This window comes from Camarhynchus parvulus, chromosome 10 (assembly GCF_901933205.1).
Source record: "Camarhynchus parvulus chromosome 10, STF_HiC, whole genome shotgun sequence".
Taxonomy (NCBI): domain Eukaryota; kingdom Metazoa; phylum Chordata; class Aves; order Passeriformes; family Thraupidae; genus Camarhynchus; species Camarhynchus parvulus.
The window spans coordinates 19,990,485-20,009,877 of record NC_044580.1 but is presented as its reverse complement, the minus strand read 5'-3'; the positions used below and the strand labels follow the sequence as shown (position 1 = coordinate 20,009,877).

Below are 19,393 nucleotides of genomic sequence, written 5' to 3'. Positions count from 1 at the left end.
TGCCACGGCACGGGCCTCAGGCACGGCCCCGGGACAGCCCAGGGCTGCCAGCAGGTCACAGGGACACCGCCACTGTCCCTGCAGGGCCCCGCGTGCCCTGGCCCAGTGCTCAGCCAAGCACAGAGGAGGGGACTCCACAGAGCTATGGCCAGCACAGCCCTCTGCCCCCGCTGGAGGCACGGGCAGATCTTCCTCTGACTGCAGAGAGAGCCAGACGAGGCTGCTCTCCACGGGGCCAGCCGGGATGGTTCTGGCCTAGCAAGGCACTGAGCCCTGCCGCACACACGTGTCTGAAGGACTTTATATAAAAACAAGAGACGTTTCCACACACGCACGTGGGGCCATGGGGGTGTCCCTGCCCACCCAGCGCAGGGAAAGCTGTTCCCAGCTCCCCTTCCCCGGACACAATTCACATTTTCCACATATTAAAAACGAACCAAGCACAGACACACAGCACATGCCGCGGGGCTGGCGCTGCCCAGCCGCACACGTGGCCCTGGGTCCCCAGCGGGACGTCACAGTGAGTTGGGGCACGAGGGGTCTGCGGCCGCCTCTCCTGCCCTCTGCATAGAGGGGGTCAGGGCCTGGCACCAGCAGCCTGAGCCAGGAGCCGTGTCCATCCCTGCAGCAGGGACGCCGGGCTGGAGCCGTCCTGCAGGGCCCTGGAGGGCATGAGGCACCCCTCACAGCCACAAGTACCGAGGGGATGCCAGGGAGCCCGCCAGGCTCTAGGCCCCACTGGCTGGTGGGCGCTGCCACAGAGGGTGGGTGCCAGGCTCTGGGCATGCACACACAGACAACGCGGACCCTGGCAGTGGTGCATGGTCCAGCGAGGCTCAGCAGAGCAGAAGCAGTGGTGAGTGAGGGCTCGGCTCTCGTCCCTGTCACACCACCGAGTCCTGGATCTCGGAGCCCAGGCGCACCCGGGGTCTTTGGCAGGCAGGAGACACCTCCACAAAGCTGTCACGGACGTGGAGAGGCCTCTTCTCTGACTCAGAGAAGGTGCGTGGGGGTCCTGGGGGCTCATGCACCGGGGTACTGACGATGTAGTTGTCCTGCAGGGCCTGGTAGCCCTTGTGCTCAGGAGCCGTGCTGGGCAGGCTGCTGCCATTCAGGGGCAGGCTCTCCACTGGCTTGCGGGGCGGCTTCTGGTGCCTGCTGGGGTCGCCAGGCTCCAGCAAGGCCTTCATGCCGTCACGGTGCCGGTGCAGCACAAAGAAGGCCAGCACGAGGACGGCAGCGGCAAAGAGCACACACATCACCAGGAACTCGGTCCAGTAGGTCTTGCCCTCCAGCCGTGCTGCAGCACTGCCCACCGCTGAGGTGCTCCGTGACGTGCTGACCGTGTCCAGGGCGTCACGGCCAGCAGCCACCTTCCTGCCAGGGTCTGCTGGCCCGAGGGCTGGCTCTTGCACGCCCACGCAGTAGCTGGCCATCAGCTTGCGGAAGCCCTCCTCCAGCGACCAGCACTCGTAGGTGCCGGCACGCTCCGGGCTGCCCACCAGAATGAGGGCCCCGTCGGGCAGCACCAGGTAGGAGGCGTTGACAGCAGCCCCGTTGTGCAGCCAGCGCCCCGAGGCCAGGTTGGAGAGCAGCCGGCACGGCAGCGGCCGCACTGCGTTGGGAGGGAGCTGGATCTGCTGGCATGGGGAGCCTGAGGCTGCAGAAATGACTCAATATCAGCGAGGGGACCCCAGCCACGGGCAGGGGCTGCTGATGGTGGAGCAGGAGCCTGGGATGCGGGGGATCCCCCAGGACACGCACCCACACAGCACCAGCGGGAGCTCACCTGGGGGCAGGAGGATGCGGGGACGGGGCTGGGAGGCGTTGGCCGGCTGGCAGAGTCGCTCTGTGTCGGCATCCTCGATGTCCTGTGCCCAGAGCCTGGGAACAGAGTGAGGGCAGGGCAGTGGGGTGCCCTGGGGTGGAGGGGATGGCAGAGGGTGCAGCACTTACTGTGGGTGTGCCAGGGGATGTGGGGTGAGCCTGCGGCAGGCACCCCGGCTCCAGGCGCAGAAGGGGTCCCGTGCCAGCACACATTCCCCACAGCTGCGGTACAGGCTGCAGTTGGCAAAGGGCACCTGGGCCACTGCTGTGTAGGTGGCTGCGTACACAAGGCCCTGCGGGAGGGGACACGCTGGGGTCAGCGGGGTGGGCTCCTGCATGCCCCTGCCTTCCCAGGTCTCTGTCCCCCAGCCCACAAACAGGACCTGCCCCAAGCAGGCCGAGCCCCCAGTGCCCCCCTCGCCCCGGCTCCTGCCTGGTCCTGGTCCAGCAGCAGCTGGAGAATGGGCTGCCCATCAGGGAAGAGGCGGATCTCCTCAATGATGTGCACGCCGTGGTTCACCCGCACCGCCTTGTGCAGCCGCCCATCATCTGCAAACAGAGGGGCTGTGCTGAGCAGGGCCGGGGTGCAGGGCACGCAGCCTGCCCCGCACAGCCCCGCCTGCACCCACCCGTGCCCAGGAAGAGGACGTCATAGGTGCCGTGCAGGCCGGGCGCGCGGTGCACGCCGATCTGCTGGTAGCGCCGCTGGCTCTGCAGCAGCAGCGGCTGGCTGCGCACCGGGCTGTCCATCAGGAAGTGGTCCTTGATAAAGTTCAGCACCCGATCTGGCATCTGCAGCGATGAATTGATCTTCATGTGCCGCGTGTGGCTGGTGATGCACTGCAGGGAAAGGAAGGGGCTCAGAAGGGGTTGGGGAAGTGGCTGGGGACCATGCTGTGGCAGCCACTGGGACCAGGAGAGCAACGGGGCACTGCTGCGTCCTGCGCTCGGGCAGGTGCCAAGGGGCCACCTACCATGCCTGGCCGGGGCTCTGGCACGGGGCTGGTGTCTGTGTACCACTGCTGCGTTTCGCGGTTCACCTCCTTGTAGAGCCCGCCGAAGGCGCGCTGCACGCTGCGCATGGGGAAGGCGCAGACGGCCGAGCTGCCCAGCCCGCCCTTGTTCCTGGTGAGGACAGGCAGAGCCCATGGCAAGATCAGGGCCTGGTCCTGCCAAAGCTCCCGCGCTGCCCTGGGTGGTACCACTCACCACTGCGAGGTGAAGACACCGTAGAAGAGCGTCTCCCTCCAGCGCAGCTCACCCGGGGTGAGCACAAAGATGTCCTGCAGTACGTTGAAGGGGAACCCATCCTCAGGGTGTGAGCAGAGCAGCTGTGCCTTCAGGAAGGTTGTCCAGCGCCGCTGCAGCACGCGCTCCCCGCCCTGGTCCCCCTGCGTGGCACAGTGGGTCAGGGGGTGATGCTGCAGCTGCAGGGCACCCCACGTGCTGAGAGAATGGGGGGTCCAGGCACCAGGGGGTGGAGATATGCAGGATGGCCCCACATCCCCCCACCCCAGCAGCCCCAGGCACAGCCGCCACATGCCCCTGCTGCCTTATGCCCACCTTGCACACACGTGCGATGCGGGAGACGATGGTGTTCTCAAAATAGTCAAACTCCTTCCCGGTCTCGCTGAAGAAGAAGTAGACCTTGTCGTCGTCGCCCTCAGGGTTGCCGGCAGGGAGGCTCTCCCGCAGGTAGGCTGAGCCCACGAACGCTGGGTCTGGGGGCACGAGCACCCTCAGCACTCTGGCCCCATCCCTTGCCTCCCATGCTGCAGGGCAGAGGGACCCCGAGCAGCCGTGCCAGCCCCAGCTCTCACCTTGCAGCCAGTTGAGGGAGTTCTCGGTCTTGAGGGCGATGCGGCTCTCCTGGCTGCGGGAGATGGTCGGCTCATTGCCCTGGAAGTTGCTGACGGTCCCGGCGTAGAGCTCACCGTCTGCCAAAGACACGTTCCTGCTGGGACCCGCCACGCGCCACCAGCACGGCCCTGCGTCCCACTGGGGCTGAGATAGCCTGGCCTTGGCGTGGCTTGGCCGGGCAGACGCAGGGACGGGAGGCACAGGGAGGAGGGCAAAGGTCCCAGGGCGCTGCGGGGAGGGTGTGGGCTCCAGGGTGGCACAGGGAGGAAGGGCGAGGGCCGCAGGGTGTTGTGCCTTACCGACCATGACAGCTGTGGAGCGGTACTCAGGGTCAAAGGGGCAGCGTCCCTTCCCGTCCTCCAGCACCACCTTCCCTGATGCGTCCCGCTCCAGACTGAAGTGCTGCACGTTCTGCAGCAGGAGGAGGCTGTGAGCCAGCAGCACTTGTCCCAGTGCCAAGGACCCCACTGCAGGGCCCTGATGGCACAGGGGGTCCCGCAGGGGACCCAGTTCCTGTACTCACAATGTAGGCACAGGCCGGGCTGAAGGCGCAGGTCCCACAGGTGTACAGGTGGGTGCTGTTCAGCTGCAGCAGCAGCTTGATGTAGTTGTGACAGTCCCTCTGTGGGGGCCAGAGGACGCAGCTCAGCCCTTGGCTCAGCTGTCACCCACACCCATCCTGCACAGGGCACTGCCCGTACCCACCACTGCCCCCGATGCCTGCTGGCAGCGGGGCTCACCTGGGGGTCCTTGCCCTTGAACACACACTGCCTCTTCTTCTCCTCATCTGCGCTCCACAGCAGCTGTGGAGAAGGGACAGTCACTGGGAGTCCCCTGTCCCTGGCTGATCAACCCACACCCTCCTTGGGCTTGTTCATAGCAACCACATCCTCCCCACCTCAATCATCCTGCTCTGGGGCAGTTGCTCCCGAATACACGATGGCTCACACAGACCCAAATGCTGATGGGGATCCCCTGCACTCCAGCTGGGTGCCCCCTCCCTCCCCAAGGGCCGCCCAGCCCATCCCTGGGCTCACCCTACGAACTGGGGAGCTGGGCTGAAAGTTGCTGGTGTTGAGGGTGAGGAGCAGCTCTCGTGCCCCCAGGTAGAGCGTCCCGCCGTCCGGGCTCAGCAGCAGGGCCGTGTAGTTGGACACCCCAGGTGCCTCAAAGCGCCGCACCACCCTCTCGGCCGAGTCTGTGGGGCAGAGTGACAGGCATCGGCCTTGTGCTGGCACCTCACCCCAGGACCCTGCGCCATGGCTGCCCCTGGCCCCTCTGCCCAGCACCCCGGCCATGGCACCCACCCGGAGCAGCCAGGGCCAGGTCCAGCTCTGCCCACACTGCCAGACACACCGCAGTGAACTGTGCAGGGCCGTGCTAGTGCCCGAGGCCACGCGAGGCACAGCCATCTCCTGGCCCTGAGGATGCCCCAAGAGCCCTGCCTAGCACTGGGGTACCTGCCCAGCCACGTCCAGCCCTAGAGCTCAGCCCTGCAGCATGGGAGGCTCAGCCCAGCCCAGGGACCCGAACCTCACAGCAGGGGGAGATGAGTGCTGGGAGTATCCTTGTGCCCCAGCCCACAGGGCTCAGCCCCGTGCTGGATATGGGGCTCAGCCCTGTGCTGGGCGTGGGGCTCAGCCCTGTGCTGCCCACACTGCCCCGCGGGGCTCAGCCTCTGCAAAACACAGGGCTCAGCCTGTGCTGGGCGTGGGGCTCAGCCCGTGCTGCCCACACTGCCCCGCGGGGCTCGGCCTCTGCCAGACACGGGCCAGTGGCCGTGCTGAGTCCGTGCTGAGTCAGGGAGCGCCCGTCCTGTCCCGTCCCATGCCGTCCTATCCCGCGTGGGTGGCCTGGCCCCGGAAGCCCTTCCTCTCCTAGTGCCGCTCTGAATCAGATGGGCCTGGCTGTGTGAGCGGGACACGTCGGGCTGACTCACGCTGCCAACTCCCTGACCCTCTGGGGACTCCCTGACGTCCCCCAACCCCTTGCCTGCTCCCAGAGCCCCACCAGGACAACAAACCCAGAGCTCCTGCCAGGCCCTGCCTGGTGAGAGCCACTGTGAGGGATCGAGGAGCTGTGGGGCAATGGTGCTGTGGGGAGCACCCCGTGGCTCTCACCTCCCATTGCTCCACCAACCCCAGGCGCCTCTAGATGGGGCAGCATCTCCCCCATTCCGGGGGGCTCAGCTGCCCCCAGCACCAGCCCAGCTCTCCACAGTGGTGCAGAGAGGAGGAAGCTGATGCCCCAGGGCATCCTCCTGTGAGGGGCCCTGCACCCTAGTGGCAGGTGATGCCACCCGTGGTGGGCACGGCAGCGGAGGGGCGACGGGGCCCCTGTGCCTTGCAGAGCTGCGCCGACACGGCGAGCTAGCTGCTGGTGTGGCTGCCAGGGACCTGTCAGGACAAGACCTGCTTCTTCCAGACAAACCTGCTGCAGGCACATCCAGTGCTCCCAGGGGAGCAGCTCCCAGCTCCTCCCTCCCACCGACCGCAGCCCCACGTGGCCAGCTCCATGGGAGCCACCACCGGACACACAACGGCCACCGGCCCCCGCTCCCCGCCCAGCTCCCCCGCCTCGCTGGGCTCCAGGCCGGGATCCCCTGGCACTGCCCGTGCCTGCAGCCCCACAGCTCCCACAGGTGTGCAGAGCACGGGGCAGAACCGGTCTGTGCAGGCAGGGCCAGGCAGCGTAGCTCAACACGGCACAGCACAGCATGGCACGATGCCGAGCTGGCTGTCTCACTGGGTCCCAGCCTCCTGTCCAGCTCAGCAGGTCCCACATCTGCTGGAGCCACCACGGCCGCGGCCAGCGGTCATGGGAGCATGTGGTGGGGCCACATCTACACCAGTGAGCTGCAGCACGCTGAGCCAGGGAGCGCTCGCAGCTGCCCAAACCACGGCACCCTCCCAGCGCAGGACGGGATGGGCTTTGCTGGCCGGCAGCAGCTGGATCCAGCCACCTCCTGGCAGCACAGCCGTGGGTGGCTCCCCCGCACGGCACAGCTGCCGGGGTGAGCCCGAGCAGCGTGCCCCACGGCTCGCCCAGCCCGTGCCAGCTGCTGGGGGCTCTGCAGGGCAGGAGGGGCTGCAAACAGGCCCCCCGCTTGTTACAGTTCTGCCTGGCCTAGCACCCTCCCAGATATCCTTCCTGGCCCCTGCCCAGTGTAGCCCCCCGCACTCGGGCCACGCAGCTGACAAGTGCCTGCAGAGGGGCTCAGAGCTGTCCGGAGCGGAGCATTGCACAGCAGGGGCTGTGGCGTGTCCCCTACCCCAGGGACACACTGAGCAGAGTGCCCCGGCCGGCTCAGCCCGCCCCAGCTGGTACGGGGCACAAGCGGCCGCGGGTGCCCCCGGCACACCCACCCTCGGGGCGGGTCTGCACGGGGCTGCGTGACCCTACAGCCCGCAGCATCCCCGGGACTCTGCCCCAGCCTTGCTCCGTGTCCCGCTGACAGAGGGCTCGCCGTGTCCCGGGGAGCTGGCGGGGCTGTCACACGGCGTTTCCACGCGGCGTTCAGAGCCCGGGGGGACGCGGGACGCTCCGCCGCGCCGGGGGAGACGCCGGCCGGAGCCCTCGGCGGGGCTGGCTCCCCTCCCCGGTCCCGGCGGACCCTCACCCACCGAAGGCAGCGGACACTCACCGTAGGGCAGGCTGACCCGCGGGACGGGCTCCGGAGCCGCCGAGAGCAGCAGCGCCGCCAGGACCGGCAGCACCGGCCGCGCCGCCATCCCGGACCGAGCCGCGGGGCTCCGCCGCGGCCGCGAAGCCGCCCGGGCGCCGCAGACCTGCGGGGGGAGAGAGAAGGGGCTCAGCGGCTCGGTAAGGCACGGCCCGGCCCCCGCCCCGCTCCGCCCCGCCGCACCGGGCGTACAGCCACGGGCGAGCCCCGCCCGGCTGGACCGAACCGGCCCCGGCCGAGCCCTCCTGATCTGTTCCCGAGCCGTACCCAGCCGTTCCCGGGCGCACCGACCCGCTCAGCCCCCAGCCCGCCGGTGCCCCGGGCGGGGTGGGCCGCTCGGAAGAGGAGGCGGGCGGTTCCCCGCCGGTACCGCCCCCACGCCGCCCCAGCGGGACCCGGCCCCAGCCCCCGCCCCGCGGCCGTCACGGTCCGGAGGGAGCGGGGCTTTGTCCCCGGGCTGGCGGCAGCCAGGGACTCCTGCGACCTCCTGCACGCCCGCGGCAGGGAAACCCGCTGGGGCCGGGACCCCGGGGGTGGTGCAGGGGGGCTGGCTAGGAGCATATCTTGCTGTCCCCGGAAAAGCTGTCCCGGGAGTGCCCTGCTGTCCTGGGGACAGCTCGGCCCCATGGCTGCTACCGGAGCCGCCCCCCTGCCCCTCAGCTGTGCCCCACGGCCGCACTGCTGGGGCTGGGGGCCCTGGTCGGCGCAGCGCAGCGCTCCGTGCCCTCCCTCGGGAGCCATGGGGTACCACGGGGTGCCTGAGCCAGCCCCACCATGGGCAGACCTGGCCGGCACCGGTGTCCCCACAGGTAGCACTCGGCACAGGCGACACATCCCTGCCAGCCCCGGCGCCCGTGCCAGGGGGCCCGCCGAGCAGGCAGTGCTGGGCACGATCCTCTGCCTGGCCCTGGGGGGCTCTGTCCCTGTCCCTGGCTGGGGTGTGGGGAGAGCTCACAGAGCCCTCAGAGCACTGCCCACCCGGCCAGCAGCGCCCACGCAACTGTTATTAATGACAACTCCTTACATCGCCATGGCAACGGGGACAGGGGGACAGAGGGATGGGGTCCGGGGATTCCCCAGGCAGCACACTGGGGCCAGGGGACCCAGCGCTGCCCTCCCAGTGTGGGGTATGGGGCAGAGCTTCCCATGCCCTTTTTGGTCAGCCCCAGCCCCGGCTTGCAATGGTGGGACCCACCTGGAGCCCCCTGCCCAGGAGAAATGCTCCCCACACCCAGCACAACTGTGCCCACACTCCCGGGACAGCCGTGCCCACACTCCCACACTCTGCCCGCCTGGCACTGCCGGACGGTGCCCACTCACAGGTCATACCTGATGTCCAGTGCTGGGGCTCTGGGCTGCCCTTCTGCCCCAAATCGACTTTGCTCCCTTCCGGTTCCCGCTGCTCCTTCCCAGGCCCGGGACAGTCCCACAGCTCCACCCCAGCCTTATCAGCAGCACCCTTTGCCCGGGAAGTGGCACAGACGGACGGGACTCAGCTAGCCGAGCACGTCACCCTGACTGGGTGGGAGAAGGCACTCACCCTGCAGCCATGGCCCCCTGCCCCACGCCACCTCAGGGCATCTTGGGGGGCTCCAGGGACCTGGCTGCCACCTGTGCAGGGCCGTGGGAGGGTTGTGTCAACACCCGGGTGCGATGGCATGCAGGAGGATGGGAGCCCCTGCGGGGAGGGCAGCTGCTCTGGGGTGAGCAGGGAGGGCAGGAGCAGGAGGAAAGGGAAGGGGCGGGCAGGGAGGAAAAGGAGATCAGAGCAGGCAGGGAGGGAGGGCAGGAGCAGGCAGCAGAACCAGGCCAGAGCCTGTGCCTTTAAGCGGCACTCCAGCACTGCTGGCAGCCAGGGCTGTTTACGCCAGACTCCCATTTATCTCCTGTCCTGCCCACGCAGCTGCCAGCGGGGCAGTGCCGGGGGCACCGCAGCACCCTGCCCCGCTCTGCACTCCGGCAGGCCCGTTCGTGCCCCACGCCCTGCTGCAGGCATTGGCACGCACCGCTGCGGCGGCCGTGCCGCCCTCCCTGCCCACTGCCGGCAATGGGGAAACCTCTCTGGCTGTTCGGGCAGCACCAAAACCCGTGGCCTGGGGTCAGCAGGCGGGTGGGGCAGTGGTTTCTGCACCGAATTCCCACGCCAGCGCCCGCACCCCACTCCCACTGGCAGTGGGTGCCTGGCAAGGCCGTGATGGAACTGGGCGCTGCTGCTGCCTGCAGAGAGCAGGATGGGCTGTGTGCCTCACCACTGCTGCTGCTGCTGCTGCTGCTGCTGCTGCTGCTGCTGCTGCTGCTGCTGCCCACCAGCTCCCACCTGCTCCCGCAGCCTGCCCCAGCACGGCCCCTGCTCAGGGACCTGCGCCCGGCTCGCACGCTGCCCACACAGCCGGGCTCTCCCCACCTTGCGGGGCTCACACGCTCGCCCCCGGCTCGGCTGGCTGCTGGGAGCTGCCAGACAGCAGCCGGCAGTGCCTGCTCCGAGCACGCACACGCGCGGAGTGCACGCATGCACACCTGCAGTGCGCGGCGGCGGGCCCTGCACAGCCACAGATGCTCCAGCCCCAGCTGCTCAGCGCCGGCCGCCCGCACGCTGCGGGTCTCCCTGGCAGCGGGGATAGCCGGCCGCAGCTGGAGCGCTCTGCTGCGTCCTGGCAGCTCCTGGCAGCTCCGACAGCCTGACAGGGCTCCCCACGGGGGCATCCCCGATTCCACGTGCACCGGCTGTGGCACCTTGCCTAGCCAAGGGCCTCCCTCGGGGCCAAGCTGGGCTGGCCCCCCACCTCTCTGGCCCTCCGTGAGCTCAGACCCTACTGCCAGGACCCCCTGGCTGGGGTGTGGGTGGTGGCACACAGCCAGCCCCACGCTGCCCCACAGCATCCCCTTCGCCCTGGCAGGGCGCTGGGGGGCACCTGCACCCGGGGCACTGGGTGGCCCACAACACACACCTGTCTCATTGCTCCCATCTCTCCTGCCTGATGGCAGAGTCAGTTCTGAGGACAACAGGGTGTCCCCACAGTCCACCTGTCCCTAGCCCGCACCCTGCGCTGCCTGCCTGGGGAGCGGCAGGGTACATGGGGTGCTGCACGGGGCCCACACTCCTTGCTGGGCAGCCCTGGCACAGGGCAGGGAAGGAACCCCAGCCAGTGAGCTCTCTTGGGGGCAGCGAGGTGGTGGACTCTGAGCACAGGCATATCAGCTCCCTTGAGTGCAGGAACGGAGGGTCCGGGCTCAGGGATGGGTGGCCCCTTCCCAGCCAGTCCTGACTCTGCAGAGCCCAAACCAGCGCTGGTCTCCTCAGCCCCACAGCACCCTTGGTCCTGTGGCACCCTCGCTACCCTTGCCCTGGTGCTCCTTGGGCTCAGAGGAGGTGCCAGCCCCCTAAGCAGCCCCAGGCCCAGTTGGAGCAGGCACTAGGGCCCAAGGGATGACCCAAAGGCCCATGGGACCTCCACCCTCCCTGCACCCCAAGACCAGGGGCTGCCTGGGCACCAGCAGATCCTCAGATGCTGTGGCCACATGTGTGGGACACACAGCACGCGTGCACCCCGCAGGTGTCAGGGCACATCACACCCATGGGACACGCCGCACACACGCGTGGCCCAGTCCTGAGCAGGCTCTGACACGCCTGCCCGTGAGCAGCTGTGACGCTGTCCCGAGCGCTGTGCGAGCCTCTGCACCCTCGGCTTGCTGTACGCACACCCGGCACATGTAAACACACGCAGACAGGTCACGGGGTGCTCACACCCTGAGTGGCAAACACCGGCCTGGGAACAGGCTGTGGGAACGGCCCGGTGTGCCTGCACCCCACACACAGACACAGACACATACAGACACACACACACACACGTGCACACACACACACACACACACACACACACACACACACACAGAGACACACACACTTACACATGCACACACAGAGGCACACCCACCGGCTCAGTCAGACAGGCACACCCAGATGCACACACACTGATGCACATACATTGTCACTCGTACATTGTCACACAATCACAGAGCCACGCAGCAATGCACACACACATTGTCACACACACACACACAATCACACAGTGATGCACACACACTGTCACTCGCACGCTGTCACTCACGCACAGGCACACAGTCACACACACAGTCACACACAGTCACACACACAGTCACACACTCTCACGAGCACACCCGCACATTCTCACATTCACGCACTCCCAGCCCCCCCGCACCCGTTCCTCGGGGACCCCCGTGCACGTGCACACGCGGCCCCTTGCCCGGCGCCGTGCCCGCGCACCCGCCCGAGCCCGGCCCTCGCACACGCACCCCGCGGGCACGCCCGCCCCTTGCACACTCGCTGCTCTCGCACGCCTCCCGTGCCCGGTGCCCCCCGCTGCTCACCCGCTCGGCGGCTCCGAGGCGCGGCGGGAGCCGCAGGCAGCGGGGGCGGCTCCGGGGTGTTCCCCCGGCGGTGCGGGGCGGTGCGGGGCGGTGCGGGGGCGGCTCCGGGGGCTCCGCCCGCACCACAACAAAGGGCCGGCCCGCCCCGCCCCGCCCCGGCCCGGCCCCGCCGCCGCGCCGGGGGCCCCGGGCCAGCGAGGGCCGGGGAGGGCTTCTCCTGGCTGCGGAGTCACCCCCACCTGGGGGCGGCTGCTCCTGGCTGCGGAGTCACCCCCACCTTGGGGGCTGCTCCTGGCTGCGGAGTCACCCCCACCTGGGGGCGGCTGCTCCTGGCTGCGGAGTCACCCCCACTTTGGGGGCTGCTCCTGCCCAGGCAGTCACCCCCACTTTGGGGGCTGCTGCTGGCTGCGGAGTCACCCCCACTTTGGGGGCTGCTCCCGCCCGGGCAGTCACCCCACTTTGGGGGCTGCTCCTGGCTGCGGAGTCACCCCCACTTTGGGGCAGCTGCTCCTGGCCAGGCAGTCACCCCACTTTGGGGGCTGCTCCTGGCTGCGGAGTCACCCCCACTTTGGGGCAGCTGCTCCTGGCTGGGCAGTCACCCCCACTTTGGGGCAGCTGCTCCTGGCTGGGCAGTCACCCCCACTTTGGGGCGGCTGCTCCTGCCGGGCAATCACCCCCACTGCAGGGCAGGAACTGCAGGGGCCTGTCGCTGCCCCCATGGTTCCTGGGATAGCACCGGCCCTAAAGGGGTTGTGCTGGTGTGCCCAGCACTGAGTGTTTCAGCCCCAGCACACTGAGCGGCTTCCAGCACCATGGGGCTACGGGAGCCTGGTTTAGGGAGCAGCACCCACTGGGAGCCCTTCCTGGGGGTCCCTGGTAGCAGGGGTGGCTATGGGGACACCTAATGCCTGTGTACACGGCCCCAGGTATCATGATGAGATCCCTGTGGTGGTAGCGGGGAGTTTTGGGGTAATTCATGGGACTGGGCACCTCACAGTGACATGTAACTCTGTGCAGTTCAGGGACAGCATGGCCGTGGGTGTCCCCACAGTGGCACAGGGAGCTGGTGGCTGGCAGCTGGGTGTCAGCAATAGCCAGAGCTGCTGGGATCACGGGCACTGAAACACTGCCTGTGCTGGCCAGGCAGGAGCGCCCAGGCAGGGCCACGCTGGCAGCCCCAGGAGGCCGATGGTTTCCCAAGGGGGGACACAGCCCCCACTCCAGGCCGCGGGCCAGCAGCTCTGGGCGGTGCTGGGGGCCCTTGCATTTGTGGGCAGCACAAGGGAACGCGGCCCGTCAGCCCCTCGGTGCCCCCTCCACGGGCAGACACAGCCCCACGCCGTGTGCTTCTCATGCTCTGGCTGGGTCCCAAACCTGCGGGACCTGTCCCCCCTGAGGTGCCGGCCCCACAGCCAGCCCTGCCGGCACTCTGTGTGCCCGGGGTGGCCGTGCAGGACACTGGAGCGGCACAGCGGGAGGGGGCGGGGCCGCGGCCCGGGATGCCAGCCCTCTGTGTGCCCGGGGTGGCCGTGCAGGACACTGGAGCGAGCAGCGGGAGGTGGCGGGGCCGCGGCCCGGGATGCCAGCCCTCTGTGTGCCCGGGGTGGCCGTGCAGGACACTGGAGCGGAGCAGTGGGAGGTGGCGGGGCCGCGGCCCGCGATGCACGGGCGGTGCCGCTGTGTGGGGCCTGCCCTGGGCCTGCGCCACATGGCCGCCCTCGGGCCCTCCTCGTGGGGACTGTGCCGGGCGCTGGCCCGGCCCCCGTCCTGCCGGGCGCTGCGGTCACCGGGCGGCTCCGGCCGCGGGGCCAGGGCGAGGCAGCCGAGGGGCAGCCCCGAGCAGGGCCGCCGGGCGGGCGGCGCTGGGAGCACGGACACGCCGGAGCCCGGCCCCCCCGGCGGCCCGCGGCTCCTGATCTGGTTAATGTTAAAGCCAGCCGACGTCAAGGACCGCTGCAGCTCCCCCAGCCCCTCCGCCGGGGGCTGCCAGCTACAGGGCTGTTTTTCCTCCCGGAGCAGGCTCTGCCCGTCCCATGTGGCTAAAAAAAGCCATCGGCTTGGCTGGGACAGCGGGACAACAGATTCCCAGCCCGAGCAGCCTCTTGGCAACCCTGGCACACTCCGTGCACCTTCTTGGGGTGCCCCTGGTGTGCATCACCCCCGTCGTCGTTGTCATCATGGTAGTTGTCCTCGTTGTCGTCGTGGTCCTCCTCCTCCTCCTCCTCCCCACACGGGGCCAGGCGGGGTGAAGGTCCCTGGTGGAACAGTGGCAGTCGCCCTTGTCCTGCTGGATCCAGCTGCCGAGTCACGCGCCAGCCCGGCCGTGAGCAGGGACGCCGGCTTCCATGTAGGGTCAGGCTGTGTCTGCATGCCCCTGGCCCCATGTGCCGCCCCAGTTTCACACGGGGATTTGCAGCTGGGCTTGGTCCCGGTTCTAGGAGGGTTTTTACAGCTGGGTTTTTGATCCTGAGGGTGTCTCATGCCGGTTCCAAGAGGGGTTTTGCAAATGGGTCTGGTCCCGGGGGGTGGGGCCGTTTGCAATTCCACGAGGGATTTCAAACCGGCGTCTGATCCCCAGGTTTCGTTTAATTTCTGTTCCCAGGCAGGGTTTTGCAGCTAGGTCTGGTCCCAGGGGGTTTTGTTCCCTGTTCCACCAGGGGATTCACAACCGGATCAGGTCCTGGGGGAGTTTGGTCCCCATTCCACGACGGGTTTGGCCACTTATCCGTAACCCCGACGTACTCAGGGATGCACCAACATCCCTTCGGTGGGAACGGGGGTGCTGCGGATCGCGGCCACCCCGTGCTCCGGCACCGGGGCCGGACGCGGCACAGGCCCGACCCCACCGCGGGACCCCCCGCGGGCCCCTCGGAGCCTCGCGGGGCCCCACGAGGGGAGCGGGGCTGTGTCCCGCCCCGGGGCGGAGAGAGCCGCGCCCCGGTGTCCGCCCCGTCGTGTCCGCCCACGCCATGGCCGCCCGTTACCTCCGCGCTGCCCCGGCGCTGCGCCGCCTGCCCCGCTGCCCGCCGCCCGCCGCCGCCGCGGGGCAGCGCCGCCACTGTGAGTGGGGACACCGGGGGGACACCTCGGCGAGCCGGGGCTGTGCCCGCCGCGGGCGGGGAGCGCTCCGGACCCACGGGGGGGCGGCTCGGATTCTTTAGGGGGGCGGTGTCTGAAACGGGATCCGGACTCGCGCGTACCGACGGTCCGCGGGCCTCTGCCGACCCACGCGGGCTTTTGTAGCTAGGTCTGCTCCTGGGGGGGTTGGCCCCGGTTCTACGGGGGGTTTCACAGATGACTTTGGCCCCAGGGGGGTTTGGTCCCGGTTCCACGTGGCGTTTTGCACTCCAGCTCGTACCTGGTCTGAGCCTGGTGCGGGGGGTGCTCAAGGTCCCGGACCTACACGGGATTTCACCCCCCAGGAGGGCAGCAAAATCCTGTCCTGGTGCCACGCAGAGTTTTGTTGCCTATCAATGCTCAGGTCCCAGTCTGGGAGGGTCACCTCTGCTCTGGGTACCGCGTGGGGTTCTACAGCCTGACCCACAGACAGGTTTGGCACCCAGAGGGGTTTAGTCCTGGTCCAGGATCCACAGAGGGATTTGCACCTCGGTTTGTTCCTGAATCTGGCCCCAGGGGATTGCACCTGCTCCTGGTTCTGGTCCCATTCTTGATCTCACTGAGGCGTTGGAGCCCGGCTTGCACGTGGACCCCACTCTGGGAGGAATGTGTCCCTGTCCCCCTCACGTGGTGGGTTTTGCACTCTGACCCCCACTCCAGCAGTGGTGACCCCAATAACAGCCCAGACCCCAGCGGGGCTTGCCTGAGCCAGAGTGGCACCCACACCTGGCTGGACAGAGCTGTGTGGTGCCCACACAATGCCCTGGCCCCACACAAGGGTGTGGAGCTGTGGGACCAGGGGTGCGCCCCTCACACGCCCCCACTGCTCTCCAGATGCCGACAAGCGGATCAAGGTGGCAAACCCAGTGGTGGAGATGGACGGGGACGAGATGACACGGATCATCTGGGCCTTCATTAAGGAGAAGGTGATGGGGGGGTGTGCCCCGTGGAGCTGGGGGGTTGGAGGGGGAGCCGGTGATCCCTGTGCTGCCCTCTGTCTGTCCCTCCCTCCTCTGTCTGCAGGAACCAGGTCGTAAAACAGGCACAACTACCAGAACGACCTTTAAGTGAGGCTGTTCCGAGCAGCCAGGGCTGTCTCACACAGAGAGGCCTATTCGAGGCAGGGGGGATCATCCTGCTCAGCAGAACCACCTGGGGCAGGCAGCCAGGCTGGGCTGGGCTGGCTGCCAGGGCTGGCCGTGCTGTGGTGCTGCCCCCCAGGCACCTCGCACTGTCCCCCGATTCTGACACTCTCCTGGCCCCTCAGCTCATCCTGCCCAACGTGGATGTCCAGCTAAAGTACTTCGACCTGGGGCTGCCACATCGGGACAAGACGGATGACCAGGTCACCATTGACTCAGCGCTGGCCACGCAGAAGTACAGCGTGGCTGTCAAGTGTGCCACCATCACGCCTGATGAAGCCAGGGTGGAAGGTGGGCAGGGGCACGGGGCCGAGCTCCCATCGCAGTGGGGAGGTGCTGGCAGCTCCATGGGTGCTGAGCCTCCTGTCTGTGCCCCCTGGGGTCAGCAGTGCCTTCCCACTGCCAGCCCAGGTTTCCGGGCTGCGTTGGGGGCTGCACCATACTCAGTGCTGTGCCCCTCTCCCCACCCTGGGGGCTCGTGGGTGCTGTGGGGACCCCATGGGCCTGGGGACACACTGACCTCTGCCCTGTGCCAGCCATGATCTCCTGCTGGCTGTCCCTCCCCTTGCAGCAGGGTCTGGCAGCAGCCCATGGCACAGTGAAGCTGGGTGCTGGCAGGAGCCATGTGCTTCAGGGGGGCTGGAGGGGTCGTTCAGGGGTCCCATCTGCATGCCCCACAGAGTTCAAGCTGAAGAAGATGTGGAAGAGCCCCAATGGCACCATCCGGAACATCCTGGGGGGGACGGTGTTCCGGGAGCCCATCATCTGCAAGAACATTCCCCGGCTGGTGCCCGGCTGGACCAAGCCCATCACCATCGGCCGCCATGCCCACGGTGACCAGGTGAGCCAGAGCACGGCCAGCAGCTGTGGCTGCCCAGGAGCTGCCTCTGCCCCTGCCTGACCCTCTGGCTGCCCCCACAGTACAAAGCCACCGACTTTGTGGTGGACAAGTCCGGGACATTCAAGATGATCTTCACGCCAAAGGACGGCAGTGGCTCCAAGGAGTGGGAGGTGTTCAACTTCCCCGGCGGTGGCGTGGGCATGGGCATGTACAACACGGATGAGGTACTGCTGGGGCTCAGGGGGCCCTCAGGGCAGCGTGCCTCCCACCCTGGGGGATGCCAGGTGAGGGACAGGGTGCCACGAGGCTCTGTGCTTCCCTTGCAGTCCATCTCTGGCTTTGCGCACAGCTGCTTCCAGTACGCCATCCAGAAGAAGTGGCCGCTGTACCTGAGCACTAAGAACACCATCCTCAAGGCCTATGATGGGCGCTTCAAGGACATCTTCCAGGAGATCTTTGATAAGTATGGACCTGGGGGGGTCTGGGCTGTCCTGGGGGTGCTGGCAGCGAGACCCCTGTGGGGTGAGCATGGTTGACCCCTGCTCCCAGGCACTACAAGACGGAGTTTGACAAGCTGAAGATCTGGTACGAGCACCGGCTCATCGACGACATGGTTGCCCAGATGCTGAAATCCTCTGGCGGCTTCGTTTGGGCCTGCAAGAACTACGATGGCGATGTCCAGTCAGACATCCTGGCCCAAGGTGGAGCAGGGTAGGCTGTGGTGGACTCTGCATCGTCACCCCGCGAGCTGTCCTGACCCCTGTCCCCCCGCAGGGTTCGGCTCCCTGGGGTTGATGACCTCTGTCCTGGTGTGTCCGGATGGGAAGACCATTGAGGCCGAGGCCGCCCACGGCACTGTCACCCGCCACTACCGGGAGCACCAGAAGGTGGGCAGAGCCTGTGAGCTGCCTGTGCCAGGCTGCCCACGGCGTGGTGTCCACACAGGCAGCTGACCCCTCTCTGCGCAGGGCCGACCCACCAGCACCAACCCCATTGCCAGCATCTTCGCCTGGACCCGTGGCCTGGAGCACCGCGGCAAGCTGGACAGCAACCCTGAGCTCATCAAGTGAGCAGCGCGTGGGATCCCCGGGGGAGGGTCCCTGCAGCAGCTGCTCTGGGCGCGGTCGTGGCAGGGCCCGTGGCACCAGCTGTGCAAAGCTTACCCCAAACCCGTGCCCAGGTTTGCGCAGACGCTGGAGAAGGTGTGCGTGGACACCGTGGAGAGCGGGACCATGACCAAGGACCTCGCTGGCTGCATCCATGGCCTTGCCAAGTACGGTGGCTCTCAGGGCAGAAGGGGGGCAGCCACCTGCACTAGGGCAGCGTGGCTGCACAGTGACCATGCGGGTGGGGTGACCCTGTAGGGTGGCCACAAGAACAGCATAGTGACCACAAGGGTGGGCTGGCCCTGCAGGGCAGCCTCGAGGGTAGGGAAGTGACCAGGAGCTGGCTGTGCACCATGGCCACAGGTAGCTGCTGGCCTCTCTGGACAGTCCCCAGGCATGGCTATTCACTACTGACTGGGTTGGGCAGGGGCCACATCCTGGAGCCAGGGCTGTGGTGCCTGGGGAAGGAGGCAGGCAGGGACCCCCCCCAATCCCTGTCTGTCTCCACAGTGTGAAGCTGAATGAGCACTTTGTGAACACTACCGACTTCCTCGATGCCATCAAGAACAACCTGGACAAGGCTCTGGGCAAGAAATAGGAGACAGCCTCTCCATCTCTGGGATGGATGGGGTTGGGAGGGGCCCAGTGCCCACCCCAGCTCCCCAGCACAGCTCAGGAACAGTTGAATAATTTTTCTAAAGTTTTCTTAGGAGTGTTTTTAAAGCCTTTGTAGCAGGGGAGTGTGGGGTGGGGGGGCGTGTGGGGGTGTGTCTGTCCTGCCCTGATTCATGTACCCCATAACGGTTTGGTGCCATTAAATATCTCCCCAGCCATGGCACAGCATCTGGCACAGCTTTACACTGCGGGCACGGGGGGCAGCCAGAGCCCTCAGCTCAGCCTTGCCAGCCCGGGGGGGCCCTGCACTCCTGCATTCTGGCATTGGCCTGAGGGCAGCCTATGGGGGTCCCCAGCCCTGCCAGGCTCAGGAAGGGGCTGTGGCCATCTCCATCCTGCCCCAAGGCTGGCAGGGGTAGTAGGCTCAGTGGAGCCACACCCAGAGCCACCCCGGGGCTTTGGGGATGGGGCAGGTGGTGCTCAGCCACTGACACAAAGTGTAGGGGGGTGTGGGGTCAGCACAGGTGTCCCTGACCCTGTGCCCTGGCTGCTCCCTGGGTCCAGACGCCTGCCAGGACCCAACCCAGCTCTGGGTGCTCCTGGGGGATGAGGCTGTGGGTGCAGCAGAGAGTGAAGAGCCCAGAGACTGGTCCCAGACTCAGCACTGCCCCAGCTGCTTCCCTGCCACATCCCTGGGCATGGAGGGGGCAAGCCCCCACCTCACAGGCTGCCCCAGTGAGAGCCTTTTCCTCCCGCCCAGAGCAGCTGGGGGGCAAGGAGGGGGTGCCAGTTCCTCTGCCCAGGACCCTGCTCT

The 19,393-nt window shown here is 67.6% G+C and overlaps 2 protein-coding genes across 3 annotated transcripts; one reads left to right on the top strand and one right to left on the bottom strand.

The window, feature by feature from the left end:
• Positions 1–289: 289 nt before the first annotated feature.
• On the bottom strand, positions 290–11,836 carry SEMA4B (semaphorin 4B). Of its 2 annotated transcripts, XM_030955589.1 has the most exons (16): positions 11,759–11,836; positions 8,699–8,887; positions 7,331–7,475; positions 4,725–4,885; positions 4,428–4,490; positions 4,211–4,309; positions 3,987–4,098; positions 3,648–3,764; positions 3,391–3,548; positions 3,037–3,218; positions 2,802–2,952; positions 2,457–2,667; positions 2,261–2,376; positions 1,957–2,120; positions 1,790–1,884; positions 290–1,660 (listed from the first exon to the last, which is right to left on the bottom strand). In XM_030955589.1, exons 3-16 carry the CDS (start codon positions 7,416–7,418, stop codon positions 885–887), a joined length of 2,493 nt encoding a protein of 830 aa, XP_030811449.1. In that variant the 5' UTR covers positions 7,419–7,475; positions 8,699–8,887; positions 11,759–11,836; the 3' UTR covers positions 290–884. The 2 variants fall into 2 exon arrangements, with proteins under 2 accessions (XP_030811449.1, XP_030811450.1); XM_030955590.1 differs by lacking the exons at positions 8,699–8,887; positions 11,759–11,836 and adding an exon at positions 7,637–7,717.
• A 2,877-nt stretch (positions 11,837–14,713) lies between these two features.
• Positions 14,714–18,728, top strand: IDH2 (isocitrate dehydrogenase (NADP(+)) 2). The gene is made up of 11 exons (XM_030955611.1): positions 14,714–14,818; positions 15,710–15,801; positions 16,143–16,308; positions 16,698–16,858; positions 16,939–17,082; positions 17,185–17,321; positions 17,408–17,559; positions 17,633–17,745; positions 17,827–17,924; positions 18,039–18,131; positions 18,475–18,728. Exons 1-11 carry the CDS (start codon positions 14,728–14,730, stop codon positions 18,560–18,562), a joined length of 1,335 nt encoding a protein of 444 aa, XP_030811471.1. The 5' UTR covers positions 14,714–14,727; the 3' UTR covers positions 18,563–18,728.
• Positions 18,729–19,393: the final 665 nt, after the last annotated feature.

Bases quoted from the DNA above. Each gene is read 5' to 3' on its own strand.
- SEMA4B (XM_030955589.1), bottom strand. From the start codon at position 7,418: ATGGCGGCGCGGCCGGTGCTGCCGGTCCTGGCGGCGCTGCTGCTCTCG. The intron at 4,099-4,210 runs GTGAGTACAGGA...CTCCTGCTGCAG, and splicing joins GCCCGGCCTGTGCCTACATT to AACGTGCAGCACTTCAGTCT. The intron at 2,953-3,036 runs GTGAGTGGTACC...TGTCCTCACCAG, and splicing joins GGTGTCTTCACCTCGCAGTG to GAACAAGGGCGGGCTGGGCA.
- IDH2 (XM_030955611.1), top strand. From the start codon at position 14,728: ATGGCCGCCCGTTACCTCCGCGCTGCCCCGGCGCTGCGCCGCCTGCCC. The intron at 14,819-15,709 runs GTGAGTGGGGAC...ACTGCTCTCCAG, and splicing joins CGCGGGGCAGCGCCGCCACT to ATGCCGACAAGCGGATCAAG. The intron at 17,322-17,407 runs GTATGGACCTGG...CCCTGCTCCCAG, and splicing joins TTCCAGGAGATCTTTGATAA to GCACTACAAGACGGAGTTTG.